This window comes from Spinacia oleracea, chromosome 3 (assembly GCF_020520425.1).
Source record: "Spinacia oleracea cultivar Varoflay chromosome 3, BTI_SOV_V1, whole genome shotgun sequence".
Classification (NCBI taxonomy): domain Eukaryota; kingdom Viridiplantae; phylum Streptophyta; class Magnoliopsida; order Caryophyllales; family Amaranthaceae; genus Spinacia; species Spinacia oleracea.
In genome coordinates this window covers 116,531,305-116,546,688 of record NC_079489.1, presented here as the reverse complement: position 1 = coordinate 116,546,688, position 15,384 = coordinate 116,531,305, and the positions used below count along the sequence as shown (strand labels likewise).

The 15,384-nt window shown below is 36.9% G+C and overlaps 1 protein-coding gene across 1 annotated transcript; it reads left to right on the top strand.

Annotated features, from left to right (window-relative positions):
* The first annotated feature begins 9,363 nt into the window (after nt 1–9,363).
* On the top strand, nt 9,364–12,833 carry LOC110778990 (uncharacterized). The gene is made up of 5 exons (XM_056839566.1): nt 9,364–11,005; nt 11,126–11,675; nt 11,762–12,061; nt 12,137–12,242; nt 12,324–12,833. The coding sequence occupies exons 1-5, from the start codon at nt 9,364–9,366 to the stop codon at nt 12,831–12,833; spliced, it is 3,108 nt and encodes a 1,035-aa protein (XP_056695544.1).
* Nucleotides 12,834–15,384: the final 2,551 nt, after the last annotated feature.

The following is a 15,384-nucleotide window of genomic DNA, read 5'->3' as shown; positions in this document are numbered from 1 at the left end:
CATATCATCATGTCTCGGAATTGGAAAAAGATACTTGATGGTAATGTTATTCACAGCCCAACTATCAACTCACATACGCCATGTCCCATCTTTCTTAGGCACAAGCAACACCAGAACAACACATGGACTCAAACTTTCTCTAACATAGCCTCGACTCACAAGTTCATCAATTTGTTTTTGCAACTCCTTTGTTTCCTCCGGGTTACAACGATAAGCACCCTTATTAGGCAAAGAAGTCCCTGGAACAAGATCAATTTGATGTTCAATACAACGAATAGGAGGCAAACCTGGTGGTAATTCGTCGGGAAATACATCCTTGAACTCAAAAAGCAACTCGGCAATGGGAATGCCTTCTTTCCAATTTTGGCCTTCGGTTGAACTTTCCTTGGCCACGAGAAAATACACCAACTCTCCATGATCTAGAGCTTGCTCAATCTCTCGTTCACTAGCCAACATGGTGAGATTCGGCTTCTTATTTTGCTGCACACTCATGGATCGAACCGCTTGTGATGACATAGGCTTTAGCACAATCTTCTTGCCTTTATCTATCAATTCATACTCGTTGCTTCTCCCCTTGTGAACCACGTCCCTATCAAACTGCCAAGGACGACCCAACAAAATATGTCAAGCATCCATAGGAATAACATCACAAAGAATCTCATCCACATACAAACCCATAGTCAAACCAACCCTTACTTGTTTCGACACCTTCACACTATTACCATGATTGAGCCAATGGAGTGCGTATGGCCTTGGATGGGCTGTAGTGTTTAAGCCTAATTTCGAAACCATCTCACTAGAATCAACATTGGTGCAAATCCCCCCATCAACAATCACACTACACCACTTATCTTTCACTAGACATTTAGTATGAAACAACTGATCTCGTTGGTCCAAATCAGTAGATGCAATTTGGGTTTGTAGAGCTCTAAGAACCAGATTTGAATCATAAACTGGAGCCTCATACCCCTCCTCCTCCTCTTCATCGCCACGCTCATCAAACACAAATACGTCCCCCAACCTCTTCTCCTCTTCAAACAACTCCTCACGGCATTCAACAGCTTCTCTCAAGGTCACTACCCGTTTATTTGTACACGCATTTTGATAATTCCCAAACCCTTGACACTTAAAACAAAGCACCTTGGACAGACTTGTTTCTTTGGTTGCGTTAACTAATTTTGGGGCAGCCGTAGAATTAATTGAACCTACGGCACTAGGTGATGTGTATGGTTTCAAGATAGGTTCGGATTTAGACCAAGACTTAGCCTTACCATCCATACTTGACCCTCCCCCATATTTTGCTTTCCTTTGGTTTTCCAATTTTAAACAAAGTCCACAAAGAGTATCAAAATCAGAATATGGATAAAGGTCTAAGGTATTGGCAATATTGTAGTTTAAACCCCTTAATAATCTAGACAGTTTTTGTTTCTCAATCTCCTCAATTTCCCCCACTAAGGACAACTTTCCAAACTCATCAATATATTCATCCACACTCATTTTTCCTTGCCTCAATTCAGCAATTTTACGATAAGTCGTTATTCTATGAGTTGTTGGCACATACCTTTTACATAGCTTACGTTTCAAAGACTCCCAAGAGGCGATTTTCTCCTTCCCATCACGAATTCTCTTGGATTTCAGTCCTCCGAACCACAATGAAGCTTCTCATCCTCGCTTCAATATGTCATACTTACAACGCTTCTCATCATCAATGTCCTTGAAATCGAACATTCGCTCTATCTTGCGCTCCCATTCCAAATAAGCTTCCGGATCTATTACACCAACAAATTCAGGAAGTTCTGTGACTTTGAATTCATCCACAACCCGTAGTGGATCACGTCTAGGATGCCTTCAAAATCCCCCATCTCGAACGTTCTTCAAGGCTTCTTGAAGATGTTGTAGAAAGTCAGGATCGTCAATTCCATTTTAGCTCCTAAGAATCACGAACAGCAGCTTTGATACCACAAATGAGACGGATTTAAAAACTCGGTGTATGAGTAAGGATAGTTGATTAACAAGCTAGACCTATAGCTCGTCAAACGTGATTGAAAGGCAAGACCTATTGACTCACAATCGGCTCTTTGAGTAGGAAACACGTCCAAAACAAAGAAAGGGTTGAATTATAATCAATAATTTAAAGTAAACTGAAAACAAGTGTTTATTCTTCAAAATTGGTTGTTTTATTCCATTCAACAAGCTGGCTATAAATAGCCTAAACACTCATCTAAAAACCGGTGGTTACAAGAGCTTTAAACAGCCATTTAAAAGCCATTTAAGAGTCTTTAAAACCGGTGGTTACAAAGCTCTAAAAGCCTCATAATTCAATCACCAATTTGGAGGTTACAAAGGCTTAAAACCCTCCTTACAAACAGCAATATTTAAAGCTAAGTACAAGAATGAATTTAAATGGGATTAAAACAATTTTCCTCTTATTAAACTGAATTAAACGAAAACAAATAAAGATAAGCTTAAACGGACCATCAAATGCACTTGATTAAATGGACCATCAAATGCACTTGATTAAACGGACCATCAAATGCACTTGATTAAACTGACCATCAAACGACTCACTCAATCCAAGTCACCATGTACACAAAATGAGCCATCGAACCTAAATCAGCTTTGGTTCCCAATTGTTAGCATAAGACCATCACCTTGACCATAACCTTCATCCATGACGGTATCATCCCCTCCCCTTTAAAAGGAATTGACCTCAATTCCGCAAGGCCATCATCATCAAGATAGGGTGAGAGGTCACCTACATTCAAAGTAGCATGGACACCACAATCTCCCGGCAGCTCGATCTTGTAAGCATTATCATTCACGCGTGCAACCACCTTGTAAGGACCTTCAGCCCTAGGCATAAGCTTGTTCTTGCGTTTTCTTGGAAAACGCTCACTACAAAAAACGTTATATATTTAGACGGATTAGTTTCGACGTTGTGTGGAATAGTCACAATGGGTTATGGAGCGCGAATTCAGAATTTGCAAATTTCGACCCTTTATACTGTTGAAATATTTTTCGACATCATAAAGCGTCGATATTTGCAAAATGAAGACACGAGGAACCCACGTGTCTGTTACCAAGTGAATTTCGGCCAAAATATCTCCCGCCGAAGTCTCTAAAATTTGGGAGAATCCCGCTTTACACTCACTCCACCTCCCACGTTTCTCTCAACCTCCTCAAGGACCTTGCTAGCTGCGAAACCTAACCACCCTCATCAGATTTTCCCGTCTTCACTCCCCCCCACCTTCAGCAACATTAACGAATTCCTTGGATTTCGTCTTCAACCTGTACGTTAGCCCAACAGAGTCCCTCAATTCTCTCAGTTCACCCACTTTTATCTCACTCTTCATTCTACATATTTATGGAAAATCCCAACTGAATTCACAATTCTACCATCAAATTCGAAAATAAATTCGCTCGTGTTATTTCTAATTGGAGATTTTTTGTGGAGAACTTCGAGCATCCTCTGGTTGATTTGGGGCTGTTTCCTTGGTGTACGGGATAATTTCGCTCAATTATTGACAGTAATTAGATCTTCCAGGTTAGTTTTTTTAAAACTTTTGTTGCCCATATTTGTTTGTTGCTGTAATTGCAAAAAGAATTGCCTACATATCGTGGTAGATATTTGGTTAGTGAGATATATTCGTCCAATTCACTCCAATAAATTCTTCAAGGTTTTTTTTGTTATATTTTTACACTTTTGTTGCAAAATTTGTGTGTTTGAACGTTGTTTTTGATCTTAGGTGTTTTATGCTGTTTATGGTTTTGTCATGTCATCTCAGTATCCCCTATTGCACAATGTGTTGTCAGTTTCATTTGGAAGTCGAAAGTTTCTCTTTAAAGGGAGAGATTTCAACTGGAAGCTATCTTTGACCGGGATTAGTTATAATGATTTTCTCTAGAATAGAAGGCTAAGCTATCATGTGACTTTGTAGAGAGACTTTTAAAGGGTCTACCTAAGCTTGTTGAGGAGTTGTGTTGTTTGATTTTGTTGCAGCTTAAGTGTTATTAACAGGACTCTTCTTTTTATTGTTATTTATTAAACAGAATGAGGTCTTCCAGAAAGATGGGGAGGGAAGGTTGTTGGGGGGATGTTAACTAACTTTGATTTGTAATAAAACTGAAACTAGGAATATAGTCGAGGCATATTATATTTTAGATGCTTTCCTGTCACTCGACATGACATTAGATTTTGATGATAACACTCAAATGATGAAATTTAAAAACTGAAGATTTTGATGATAACACTCAAATGATGAAATTTAAAAACTGAAGATTTTGATCATACCAGTAATATGGAGCCCATGTATCTTCCTTCAAACCAAAAGGTATTGGGCAAAATTTGATTTTTTTTTTCTTTTCCATCCTTATTATGGTAATACAAAGCACGGAGGATGTATGTAAATGGTTTTTATGTAGGAATGCGTTTCATGAAATCTGTTGAACTATGGGGTAGCTCTGGAAAATTCTGTTTAAGCATGTAATTGTCATTTAGGTGCTTTTGCCGAAACGATTAGGGTTGAGATGCAAGGCAGTTAGATGAGACAGTGATTTACTGTTGGAGAGGGGTTGGGGAAGAGAGAAATCTGCATATTAGCCTATTAGGTGCCTCTTTTAACTAATAAAAATTTGTCAGTTTCATTTGGAAGTCGAAAGTTTCTCTTTAAAGGGAGAGCTTTCAACTGGAAGCTATCTTTGACCGGGATATAATGATTTTCTCTAGAATAGAAGGCTAGGCTCACTATTCCACTGAATATCTGTTTGCCCTGTCATGCTCATAGCAAATCTTGTTCGCATGTCTCCTTTCATTGTTAAGTGCCTCAATCTCTGTGAGAAAGTTGTTTGCAATTTTGGCACTCTTCCTTACAAAGACCTATGATTTTTTGCATTCTTTATAATTAGCCTAACATAATCAAATGAACTAGACATTCATGCTTTCAGAAGCTTCAAGTCTTTTTTACTACGAGTGCAGGAATAGAGGCTTTCTTTCCTAGTGTTTGTTTTGCTATAGCAGCTTTCTAGGTTGTTGAAATAGCCGAGGCTCAATGGTACTGTTGAGTGAGTTTGTATTTTGCTTGTTAATCATGTGACTTTTTATGCCTTTCTATCTTTCTTGTTTTGAGTTATTATTCGTCTTTGTTGTTGTCGATTTTCGGTTAGTTGTTTTGTCTTTTTGGTTGCTTCTTGTTTTGATTACAAGCTGTATTTGGCAGCAGACTCTATAGATTGGTGCTCTGTGCTTATTTCCTATTTGAGATGCTTGCAGAAGGCTCTCCTTGCTGGTTTAGGTCCTTAGGTGTTTTTTTTATCCTGTTTTGCATGTCTGTTGGATGCAGGCTGTTACATCTGTTGCTGTTGTTTAGCTTTTGTGTTGGTTGCTTGCCGTGCATCCGTTTCTGCACTCTAATCTGAATTTTTTATATTTGGTATGTTGTTGGAATTGTTGTACAATATGATTAGTGTTTTTGGATGTAGGAGTTGACACCGGATTGATGATTCTGTGATGAATTTTCTGCAATATCAAATATTGTTTTCAGTTGTGCTTTGAGCGTGATGCATATGGTCTCTGTTTGATATTTGCAGAATTATTGAATTTTGAACTCAGTAAGTCTTAAAGCGTGTTATGCAATATTTTACGAGTAGTATACTGTAGTTTCTAGTAGAGCAGCTAATGCAGCACGAGTAGCAGCTGTAAAAGCTGTTCAAACGAGAATGCATGAAGGAATCAGCAGTAAAGCACTGCTTCAAAGTGTCTGATTTCAGGATGATCAAAAGATTCCTTCTAGCTTATCAAATGTTTCTGGAACAGGAACTATATATTATTTATCAATATAGCTTGCTTCAATCTGTAAAAATACTGCCTGTGTATTCAATCTTATGTTTCCAGCATTCAATCTTGTTTCCATCTTATTTAAGCGAAAAGCAGTTCATATATCAGCTAGTCAAAGTCTACCTTTATATTTAGCCAGAAAACAGTTCATAAATCAACTAGTTAAGTTGCTTTATTCTTTAGTTATTCCAGAAGATTGTTCACTGATCTCCTGGTGCTGTCATTATAGTCATTACAGTACTCGTACAGACTAGATATGGTAAAGGGTCGTCGGATTGGTTAATTTGGTTTACCTAACTCTGAACTAAATTCTGCTCATTATAATCTTGTGTATCTGAAATTCTTAAACTGATTTTCATTATGAGTGAACACCTATATCCTATTTAGTGTCGCATTCTTACAACAATTGAGTTTATTTTATCACTGATTGTGTTTTTTACTTGTTGAACAAGAACTTTAATTCGTTAAACCTTTTTTGTGTGTGCGTAGCTCATCAGAAGGTTTGTAAGGACTAGTGGACCAAGCTGATTAGTATTGCCTTCTCTTCTCACAGGTGCATAACTCTTTCTCTTCTATTTTTTTTAGCTAAGTTTCAGTTAATGTGATGTACTACTTGTTGGTGATGTTCAACTTCTATTGCTTGATCGTGACATTAAACTACTACTACTATTGCTACTGCTTGCTGCTGTTTCTTCGCTTTGATTTTTTGATGATGGTGATGTTACTGGTTGTTTGCTGATGTTATTACTGCTACAACTTGCTTCTGTTTCTATTGCTTGATGGTGATATTGAACTACTACTGCTACTGCTACTATTGTATTGTTCTCCTGATCTAGCAGATTTGTTGTTTCTTCGCTTTGATTTTTTGTTTGGTTATGTTCTACCTGATTTACTACCTAAGTTGCTGCCAATATGTAGTGCATTCAATTTATTTTAATTTTGTATTTGGTGCTAAGTATGCATTCATTTTATTTACGGTTTTTTCATGAAATACCCCCGAGGTTTACAAAAACGCACCAAATACCCTCGCGTGTTTCGATTAACATAATATGCCCCTATTTATCCGTACTGTTCATGAGATGCACCTAACAGTTAACGGCGTTAGTCTACCGTTAGTGGAGTTTTACTATTTTGCCCTTAATTGTGTTATGACCCCATTTACTTACCTTCCCTTTGACAGAAACTCAAAAAAAAAAATCTCATATTCTTCTATTTCTCTCTCCTCTCCCCTGTTCTTCAAGCTTCAACCTACTCGAAACCCAGTAATTCTGGGTAGATCCTCCTGCTCTCTGGTCGCTGGCGACGTCCGATCTCCGCTCTCTGGTCGCCGGCGGAGGCCGATCTCTGGTCGCCGACAGTGATCCGGAGGATCACTTAAATCAGATGTTGATGGTGGTCGACTTGGCTTCGCGGAGGGTGGTCGTTCTCCGGTGGCCGCATTGGGAAGGTTGTCGATTCTCCGGTGGTGCGGAAGTTTCGCGGCGGTGCAAAAAACGAAGTTGTTCTTCCTCCTGCTCTCTGATAGCCGACGGCGTCCGATTTCCGTTCTCTGGTCGCCGGCGGAGGCCGATCTCGGCCCAGGGTTCAACATCCTCGGTTGCACCGTCGATTCATTGACCCACTCAAGTGCAACGAGCAATAGAGAAAGAAGGGATTCGGAGGACGAATCCCTTAGTTTCTGCAAAGGTAAGGGAGTTGAAGAAGATGAAGAGGAGAGAGAGTCTTCAAAAGTTTCTGCAATTTGAAGCACAAAAGGGTCAAAAAGTGCTGCATTTAGGGTTAGAATTGAAGTTGATTTTGACGAAATTGGGTATTTTGATTTGCAATTGAATGAAATTCGAGAAGTTGAGGGTGTTGGGAATTGGGAATTGGGAGAGTGAGTAAAATTGAGTGGAGACTGTTTGAAGAAAATTGGGAGTCAATGTAGAAGCAGACATTGATTATGGATTTATGGTGGTGGATTTCCAGAATCGAATTCTAATTCTAGGGTTTCTGACTTACTACTAAGATAGTATGAAGCACTTAGTTAAGGAATTCTCTGTAAATGTTGTTGTAAGTGTTGTTGATATGAATATCTTTGATAAAGTGGTTTAATTCTTGCAGCCTTTGTGTTTTAAGTAGCTCAATCCTGTATGTTCTTCTCTGGGTCCGCCCTTCTTGTTTCTCCAATCTCAGTCCAATTTGTGGGCGATTAGTGTGAATGGAAGTAATTGATTTTTCGAATTTGATTGTTTGCACGTTGATTCTTATGTTGGCGGTTGTAGAACAATGGAGTGCACCGGAGAAGATGGATCAGGAAAAGAGAAGGAAGGGATGGAGAGAAAAGAAAAAGAAAAAAAAGCAGTTTGGATATTTAGTGCAACTTAGTTTACAAATAGGTGTATATTGTGCAATAAGTTTAAAAATAGGGGCATTCTGTGAATTATAAACATGACTTAACGGAGGACTAACGGAAGGTCGGATTAGGGGTATTTGGTGCAAACTTAGGCAAAAATAGGGGTATATTATGTGATTCGAAAGACACGAGGGTATTTGGTGCGTTTTTGCAAACCTCGGGGGCATTTCATGAAAAAACCGTTTTATTTATAACTAGCGTATGCCCGTGCTAATGCACGGGATAAATAAAATGTAAAAAAGTTTAATTAAACAAATGTGTTATGAAAAATTCAAAGTTATAAATTATAATCACATTTTACTACTACCTAATATCTCTGGCCTAAAATTTTCTTTAATGTTTAAATATTATTTAGTACTTTTATTTTTGTTTTGATTTTGAGAAAATAAATAAATACTGGACTAAAAGAAAATTAATATTTAGTACTCCGTATTATATTGCAAGACACCATCATTTTGATAGAAATTACTTCGTGTGTGAAACATTTCCAAACAAATCAAACTTATGCTAAGACTAAATTCAGTTATGCTTATAACCAAAAACAACCCAAAATATTAAGAAATACCCAATTTGACAAATAATTTATCTCTTATTTTGATTCATTAGACATAATTAGCATACCCAGGGATACACTATTTACATAACACCTTATACCATTAATTAAAAAAAAAAAGACTAACCCACACCTTCATCTTCTTCTTTCTCAGGAAACACCTATAAATTACAAATTATAACTACATTAAATTAATTGATTGTAAATTATAGGGTTACATTTACAAAATAGAAGAACATCAAAATAAGATAGGTTATAAATTTGACGAACTGTAGAAAGAGAAAACCTCATCGAAGGGAAGAATTTCAATGGCGATGAAGAACGACGGACATCATAATTTTAATATTTCACTTAATTAATCTCCTATGTAAATTATATTTTTAACTATTTCATATTTGAATTATATGCTATATGAAGGTTCTAAGGAAGATCATAACGTTCTAGTAAGCACTTATAAAATATTTCATATTACATGAATTATATTATTACTTATTTATCTTATTACTAAATTTATTTCATATAGATATGGATACAAGTTGGATCGATCTACCCACTGGGCACCCTTAATATATCGATGGATGTATGCAATTCATTGAGTTTGCCAAGCAAGATCTAGTCCTAGGAAAAATTAGATGCCCATGTAAGAACTGTAAGGTGGATAAATGGTTTCCGATAAATGAAGTAGAGAGACATATTTTGTTTAAAGGGTTTTATAAGTCTTATAAGAAGTGGATCTTTCATGGGAAAGGGGATATGGTTCAGCGTATGTTTGAGAGTGATGGAGGGAGTACTAGTGAAGGATTCCCCGGTAATCAAAGTGGGTTTATTGGTCGAGATAATATGGGGGGACTATTAAGATCAGCTTTTAGTGTTAATATGCCTCCCAATTGCCAAACTTTTGAAGCACAAGAGGATGATGAATGGATTGATGAACCAGTGACATATGAAACAGATGTTGAATATGATGCGACATATAAGAAGTTACTTGAAGCTTCTGAGGAGAGATTATACGAGGGGTGTATCAATTTTTCAAAGTTATCTTTTCTTTTACACTTGTTTCACTTGAAGTGTATGAATCACTGGTCTATTGAATCTTTTAATATGCTGTTAAAGCTAATTTTAGATGCATTTCCTCAAATACTTGATTTTCCCTCGTATTATTATTACAGTAAGAAAATGATAAAAGAATTGGGACTTGGGTATGAAAAGATTGATGCTTGTCCGAATAATTGTATGTTGTATTGGGGGGAATTTTTAGAGAAAGACAAGTGTCATGTTTGTGGTACATCAAGGTGGAAGAGAACTAAGGGTATGAGTGGCGATGTAAGTGATGGAGATACAAATACATTGAAGAGAAGTGTGCCAGCTAAGGTAATGCGATATTTTCCTCTTATCCCGAGGCTAAAAAGAATCTACATGTCATCAGAAACAGCGGAAGAGATGAGATGGCATGATACAGAGAGATTGGGTGAACATGATAAGAAGATTTTGAGGCATCCATCGGATGCCTTAGCTTGGAAAGCATTTGATGAGCGTCATAGCGATTTTGCATTAGACCCTCGCAGTGTTCGATTAGGTCTTGCGAGTGATGGGTTTAATCCTTATCGTTTAATGAACACCTCTTATAGTACGTGGCCGGTGATGTTGATTCCTTATAACCTCCCACCATGGTTATGTACGAAACCATCTTCTTTCATTTTATCCACACTTATTCCCGGAAAAACAAGTCCCGGAATTGATATTGACGTGTATCTGCAACCGTTAGTGCATGAATTGAAATTGTTGTGGACGGGGGTTGAAGCTTTTGATGCTTTTGGTAGAGAGAAATTTAATTTGCGAGCGGCTTTGCTTTGGACTATTAATGACTTTCCTACCTATTCAATGCTTTCTGGTTTGAGCACAAAAGGTTACAATGCATGTCCAGTATGCATAGATTTCACGCCTTCTGATAGATTTGGGAGCAAGATATGTTATTGTATGTATAGAAAATGGTTACCCGCAGATCACCCATATCGAGCTCAAGGTTCCATGTTTTGTGAGAAGTTCGGAACTAACGAGTGGGGTGAAGCTCCATCTCGTCCTAGCGGGACTGATATATTGAGGGAACAAGAAAAGGTCGAGTATGTTTATGGAAATTCGAAGGCACCACAAAAAAAAAGAGGTAGACAAAGAGGTCATAATGATAACAATAATAACAATGATGTCCAAGATGAAAATGCTTATGGTACAAAAAGAAGCATATTTTATGATTTGGTGTATTGGGAGCATAATCTTCTAAGGCATAATTTAGACGTTATGCACATTGAGAAAAATGTGTCTGCGAATATTTTGGGAACTCTTCTAGGTAATGATAAGAGTAGAGATAGTAGGGATGATCGAGTAGCCCTTAAGCATTGGAGGATAAAGCCTCACCTTTGGCTTGTTACCAATCATAATGGAAGCGAATACATGCCTCCGACTTCTTATTCTATGTCTACGGAGGAGAAAGAGAGGTTCTTAAATGTTTTGCAGAAACTTAAAGTTCCGGATGGATATGGATCCAACCTTTCTAGTTGTGTGAATATGAAGCAAAGGAAGTTGATTAACCTCAAGAGTCATGACAACCATGTTCTAATGCAAGATATCCTCCCCGCCGCCTTAAGAGCTTCTAATGCTACAAAGGTGATTGACTTGTTGGCTAGATTATCTTCGTTTTTCAAGAAGTTGTGCTCTACCAGTATTGATCTAGATGATTTAGATGGTCTTCAAGATGGAATTATTTTGACTCTTTGTGAGTTGGAAAAGGAGTTTCTGCCTTCATTTTTTACAATCATGGTCCATTTGTTGATTCACTTAGTGGAGGAGGTTAAACTTGGTGGACCAGTGCAATACAGATGGATGTATCCCATTGAAAGGTTAATATCTTATATGTCTGAGCTATATTATTTCATTAAATACTTTTTATTTATTATAATTTAAGTATAAATGTTTTATTTAAAAGGTACTTGTCCCATTTGAAATCACATGTAACTAATAAAGCCCAACCTGAAGGATCTATTGCGGAAGGCTTCCTTTTAGAGGAGACAATTAGGTTTTGTTCGAGATATCTTCAAGGTGTTACGACTATCTTCAACATACCTAAAAGGATGGATGATGACATTCCAAATCCCAATGATTACTTGTTTTATTCTGGTGGTCGAGTTATTGGGAAGGAGGTTAGCGTTCGCCTTGATGACAAAACCTTAAAGCAAGCTCATCGCTACGTTTTACTTCACTGTGATGAGATTAAAGGGGAATTAGAGTAAGTATTATGTCTGTTTTCTTTTGAATTATCAATTGTTAAAGACCACTCTAAGTTTTTTCTTCTTCTATGAAGTGAATTTTTAACGGAGAAGCGTCAAATGAACTTACGAAATTCTGTCACGGAGAGTGATGAAAGTAATTGGATCATCAATGAATTTGGAGGGTGGCTGCAAAATAAGGTTACTTAAGTTCTTTTAATGTGAACAAATAATTCTTTGTTTGAAAAAAATGTATTTTGATTTAATGATGTACCATCGTAGGTACATTGCATAGATGTAACCACCGAAGATGGAAAACTAAGAAGAGCGTTGGCCGGTGGTTTGAATTATTATGGTAGAAAATTAAAAGGATTCATGATCAATGGTTATAAGTTCCTTTCCACGGATCGCGATTGTCGTCTTTTGACACAAAATTCTGGAATTATGGTTGAAGCGGATGGAGAGGCGTACTATGGAAAAGTGATAGATATTTATGAATTAAATTACTATGGAGATTATAAAGTTGTATTGTTTTGTTGTGATTGGGTAGACATTTATAGGGGTGTAAGAGCCTATCCAAATGGAGGAGTATGTGTCAATTTTTCTAAATTGATGCATAGCGGACGATTATTGCAAGATGATCCATTTGTATTCTCATCTCAAGCAAAACAAGTTGTTTACATAGAAGATGAGATACAAAAAGGGTGGTGGCATGTTGTTAAGAATAAGCCTAGAGACTTGTTTGATTTAGGTGATTCTTTACCAGTAGAGGAAGAGGGTGGAGCCGATTGATCATAGAGCTTTTTTTTCAAATGAACCCTTTTGATATTGCTTTTTATTTGTATTGTATTGATTCCATCTAATGACTTATTTTCTTTTATTTATAATATAGTAATTACGATCTATGTTTTCTTTCAACATTGGCGCCGTTACCGTGAAGATTATTTTCATTTTTGTTGTCTCAAAGTTTATCTTTTGTGAATATAGTTCTCGTGGCGGTAGGGATTTGGTTAATTGATTTTATTGTGTTATTATTGGAGATTTTGAGTTTTTGTTCTCCAATTCGTTGGTGATTATACAATTTTGGACCTTCAAGTGAGTGAATTCTAGTTTACCATCACGATCAAACAAAACTTAGGATAATATTTTTCTAGGTTACTGAAGATCAAACAAAATCTAAGCTACAAAGACCTTCTCAATGTCTATCTCCAAGATGTGTTATATATTTTTTTTGGTGCAGATGTGTTATATCAGACTACTTTTGGGGCCTGTTTCTCATTTCAATATAGCTAAACGAGTGGTCTCTTTAAGTTTTAAGAAACAGTCAGCTTATTTATTCTGAACTGCTAAAGGATTTAATTCTTTGAGCACGAGGGAATGTGACAGAAGGACCAGTTATTTTAGATGGAGGTAGTATTTTCAAAAGGAAGTTACTGTGATTTCTAACCTCTTTATTGGAAAAAAGAATACAGCATTCATCATTGTCCATCTTGCATGCCTCATGGAAGATCATCACTACAAAGTTAAGATACTTCAACATCTTTTTTGAGCAATGAAAACGGAAAAGACGAGTGAATGAATTGAAACAAAAAAAAAAAGAATTAGGAAATAACCTTAATCCTGTTAGGCAGGAACTGACTATTCACTTTTGTAGCCTGGTAATTTGATTGAGTTGGGGGAGACTTTAGTCCCACAATGTGCTCCTCGAGTCTTTAATTTCTGAGCTCAAGCTAATGTACATCATTTACTGTTATGTTGAACCTAATATCTACAAGTGTTAAGAAGCTTCAAGTCTTTTTTACTACAAGTGCAGGAATAGAGGCTTTCTTTCCTAGTGTTTGTTTTGCTATAGCAGCTTTCTAGGTTGATGAAATAGCCGAGGCTCAATGGTACTGTTGAGTTAGTTTGGATTTTGCTTGTTAATCATGTGACTTTGTATGCCTTAACCGAACGGTGCGTGTTACAGTCGTTTTATGAATGGCCAGGGTCTGCCTTAAATGATAATTTAACTAAGTTGGCAGTTTTGGTTGTGTCTGTTCAATCTGAAAGAATTGACTTTGGATAAATGCTTTATGGGAAACATAACTGCTAACAGAGTTCTTTTTAGAAAAAAAGAATCTTATTTTAGAGTCCGGTTAAAGGTCGTTGGCTTGTTTTCTTGTTGTTCTGGATTTTTCTTCTGCCTGACATACTGGGAGGAGGGGAAGGCGGATAGCACTTCTGTAAGTCTATAGACAAATCGTAGTTGAAGTATTAGTTTGACAACTCTCAAAACTTCACATCCTGAATGATGCATGGATCTTAATCAATTTGTCTGCGCTTTTCGCAATCAAGTGGATCTGTGGATGTGAAATCTCTTTCAGTTCAGTTGGATTCTGATGTTTGAATTCTTTTCCAGTATCAGCACTGCAGTAGATAGAGTTCTGGTTTCTGTTCTCCTTCTGCACTGTCATTCATATTGGTGTGTGGGAGGGGGAGGGAGAACTAGACAGTGGGTTAATGAGGTGCACATTACAATGAAGGGGGTTTATGATCGATGCAATGGTTTGATATATGATTTTGGCTTTCATTTAGATTTTAGAGGCAAGATGAGGTACAGATTTTATAGTCTTGGTAATGTAGTTTCCCTGATATATTGAGTGCCATGCTTTTATTTTTTGTTGCAAATTTTGTATTCTAGGAAAAAAAAACTTTCAGTACAACAATTTTTCGTTCCTGTTTTTGTCATTTACAAAATCATGAAATATTGCTCCCTTCCATTTGATTTTTGTTTTATTGTAGAAAATAATTGTTTATGCTCAAGTGCATTGAAATTATGCTGAGAATGAAGTTATTAGCATAAACTTTACTATACATCAGTTATACAAAACTGACTTTGCACTCTCAATATGCTTTATTTGATCTGAATGTATCATTTGATGACTCAAGTTTACCTAACTCTTAACTAATTTCTGCTCATTATAATCTTGTGTATCTGAAAATCTTAAACTGATTTTCATTATGAGTGAACACCTATATCCTATTTAGTGTTACATTCTTACAACAATTGAGTTTGTTTTATCACTAATTGTGTTTTTTACTTGTTGAGCAGGAACTAAAATATGAGTTACAGGAGTAAACGATCCCTTTTAGCTACTGATGAGGGCTCTGTATCAAAGTCACCCAAATCTTCTGATCCATCCAGCCAAAACTGGGGACCGTTCAGCCCTCCAACACTTGGAATGTCACAGTCGTTTGGGAGCATATCACAACCTATCAAGCAACCAACAACTGCTAAAAAACCCACATCATCTACATCATCACCTTCCATGGTTGCACGGCAATTATCCATGCCACAGTCTAC

Excerpts from the sequence above, each read along its gene's own strand:
- LOC110778990 (XM_056839566.1), top strand. The coding sequence starts at position 9,364 with ATGCAATTCATTGAGTTTGCCAAGCAAGATCTAGTCCTAGGAAAAATT. Across the intron at positions 11,676-11,761 it reads TGGATGTATCCCATTGAAAG|GTACTTGTCCCATTTGAAAT; the intron begins GTTAATATCTTA and ends TTTATTTAAAAG. Across the intron at positions 12,062-12,136 it reads GAGATTAAAGGGGAATTAGA|TGAATTTTTAACGGAGAAGC; the intron begins GTAAGTATTATG and ends TCTTCTATGAAG.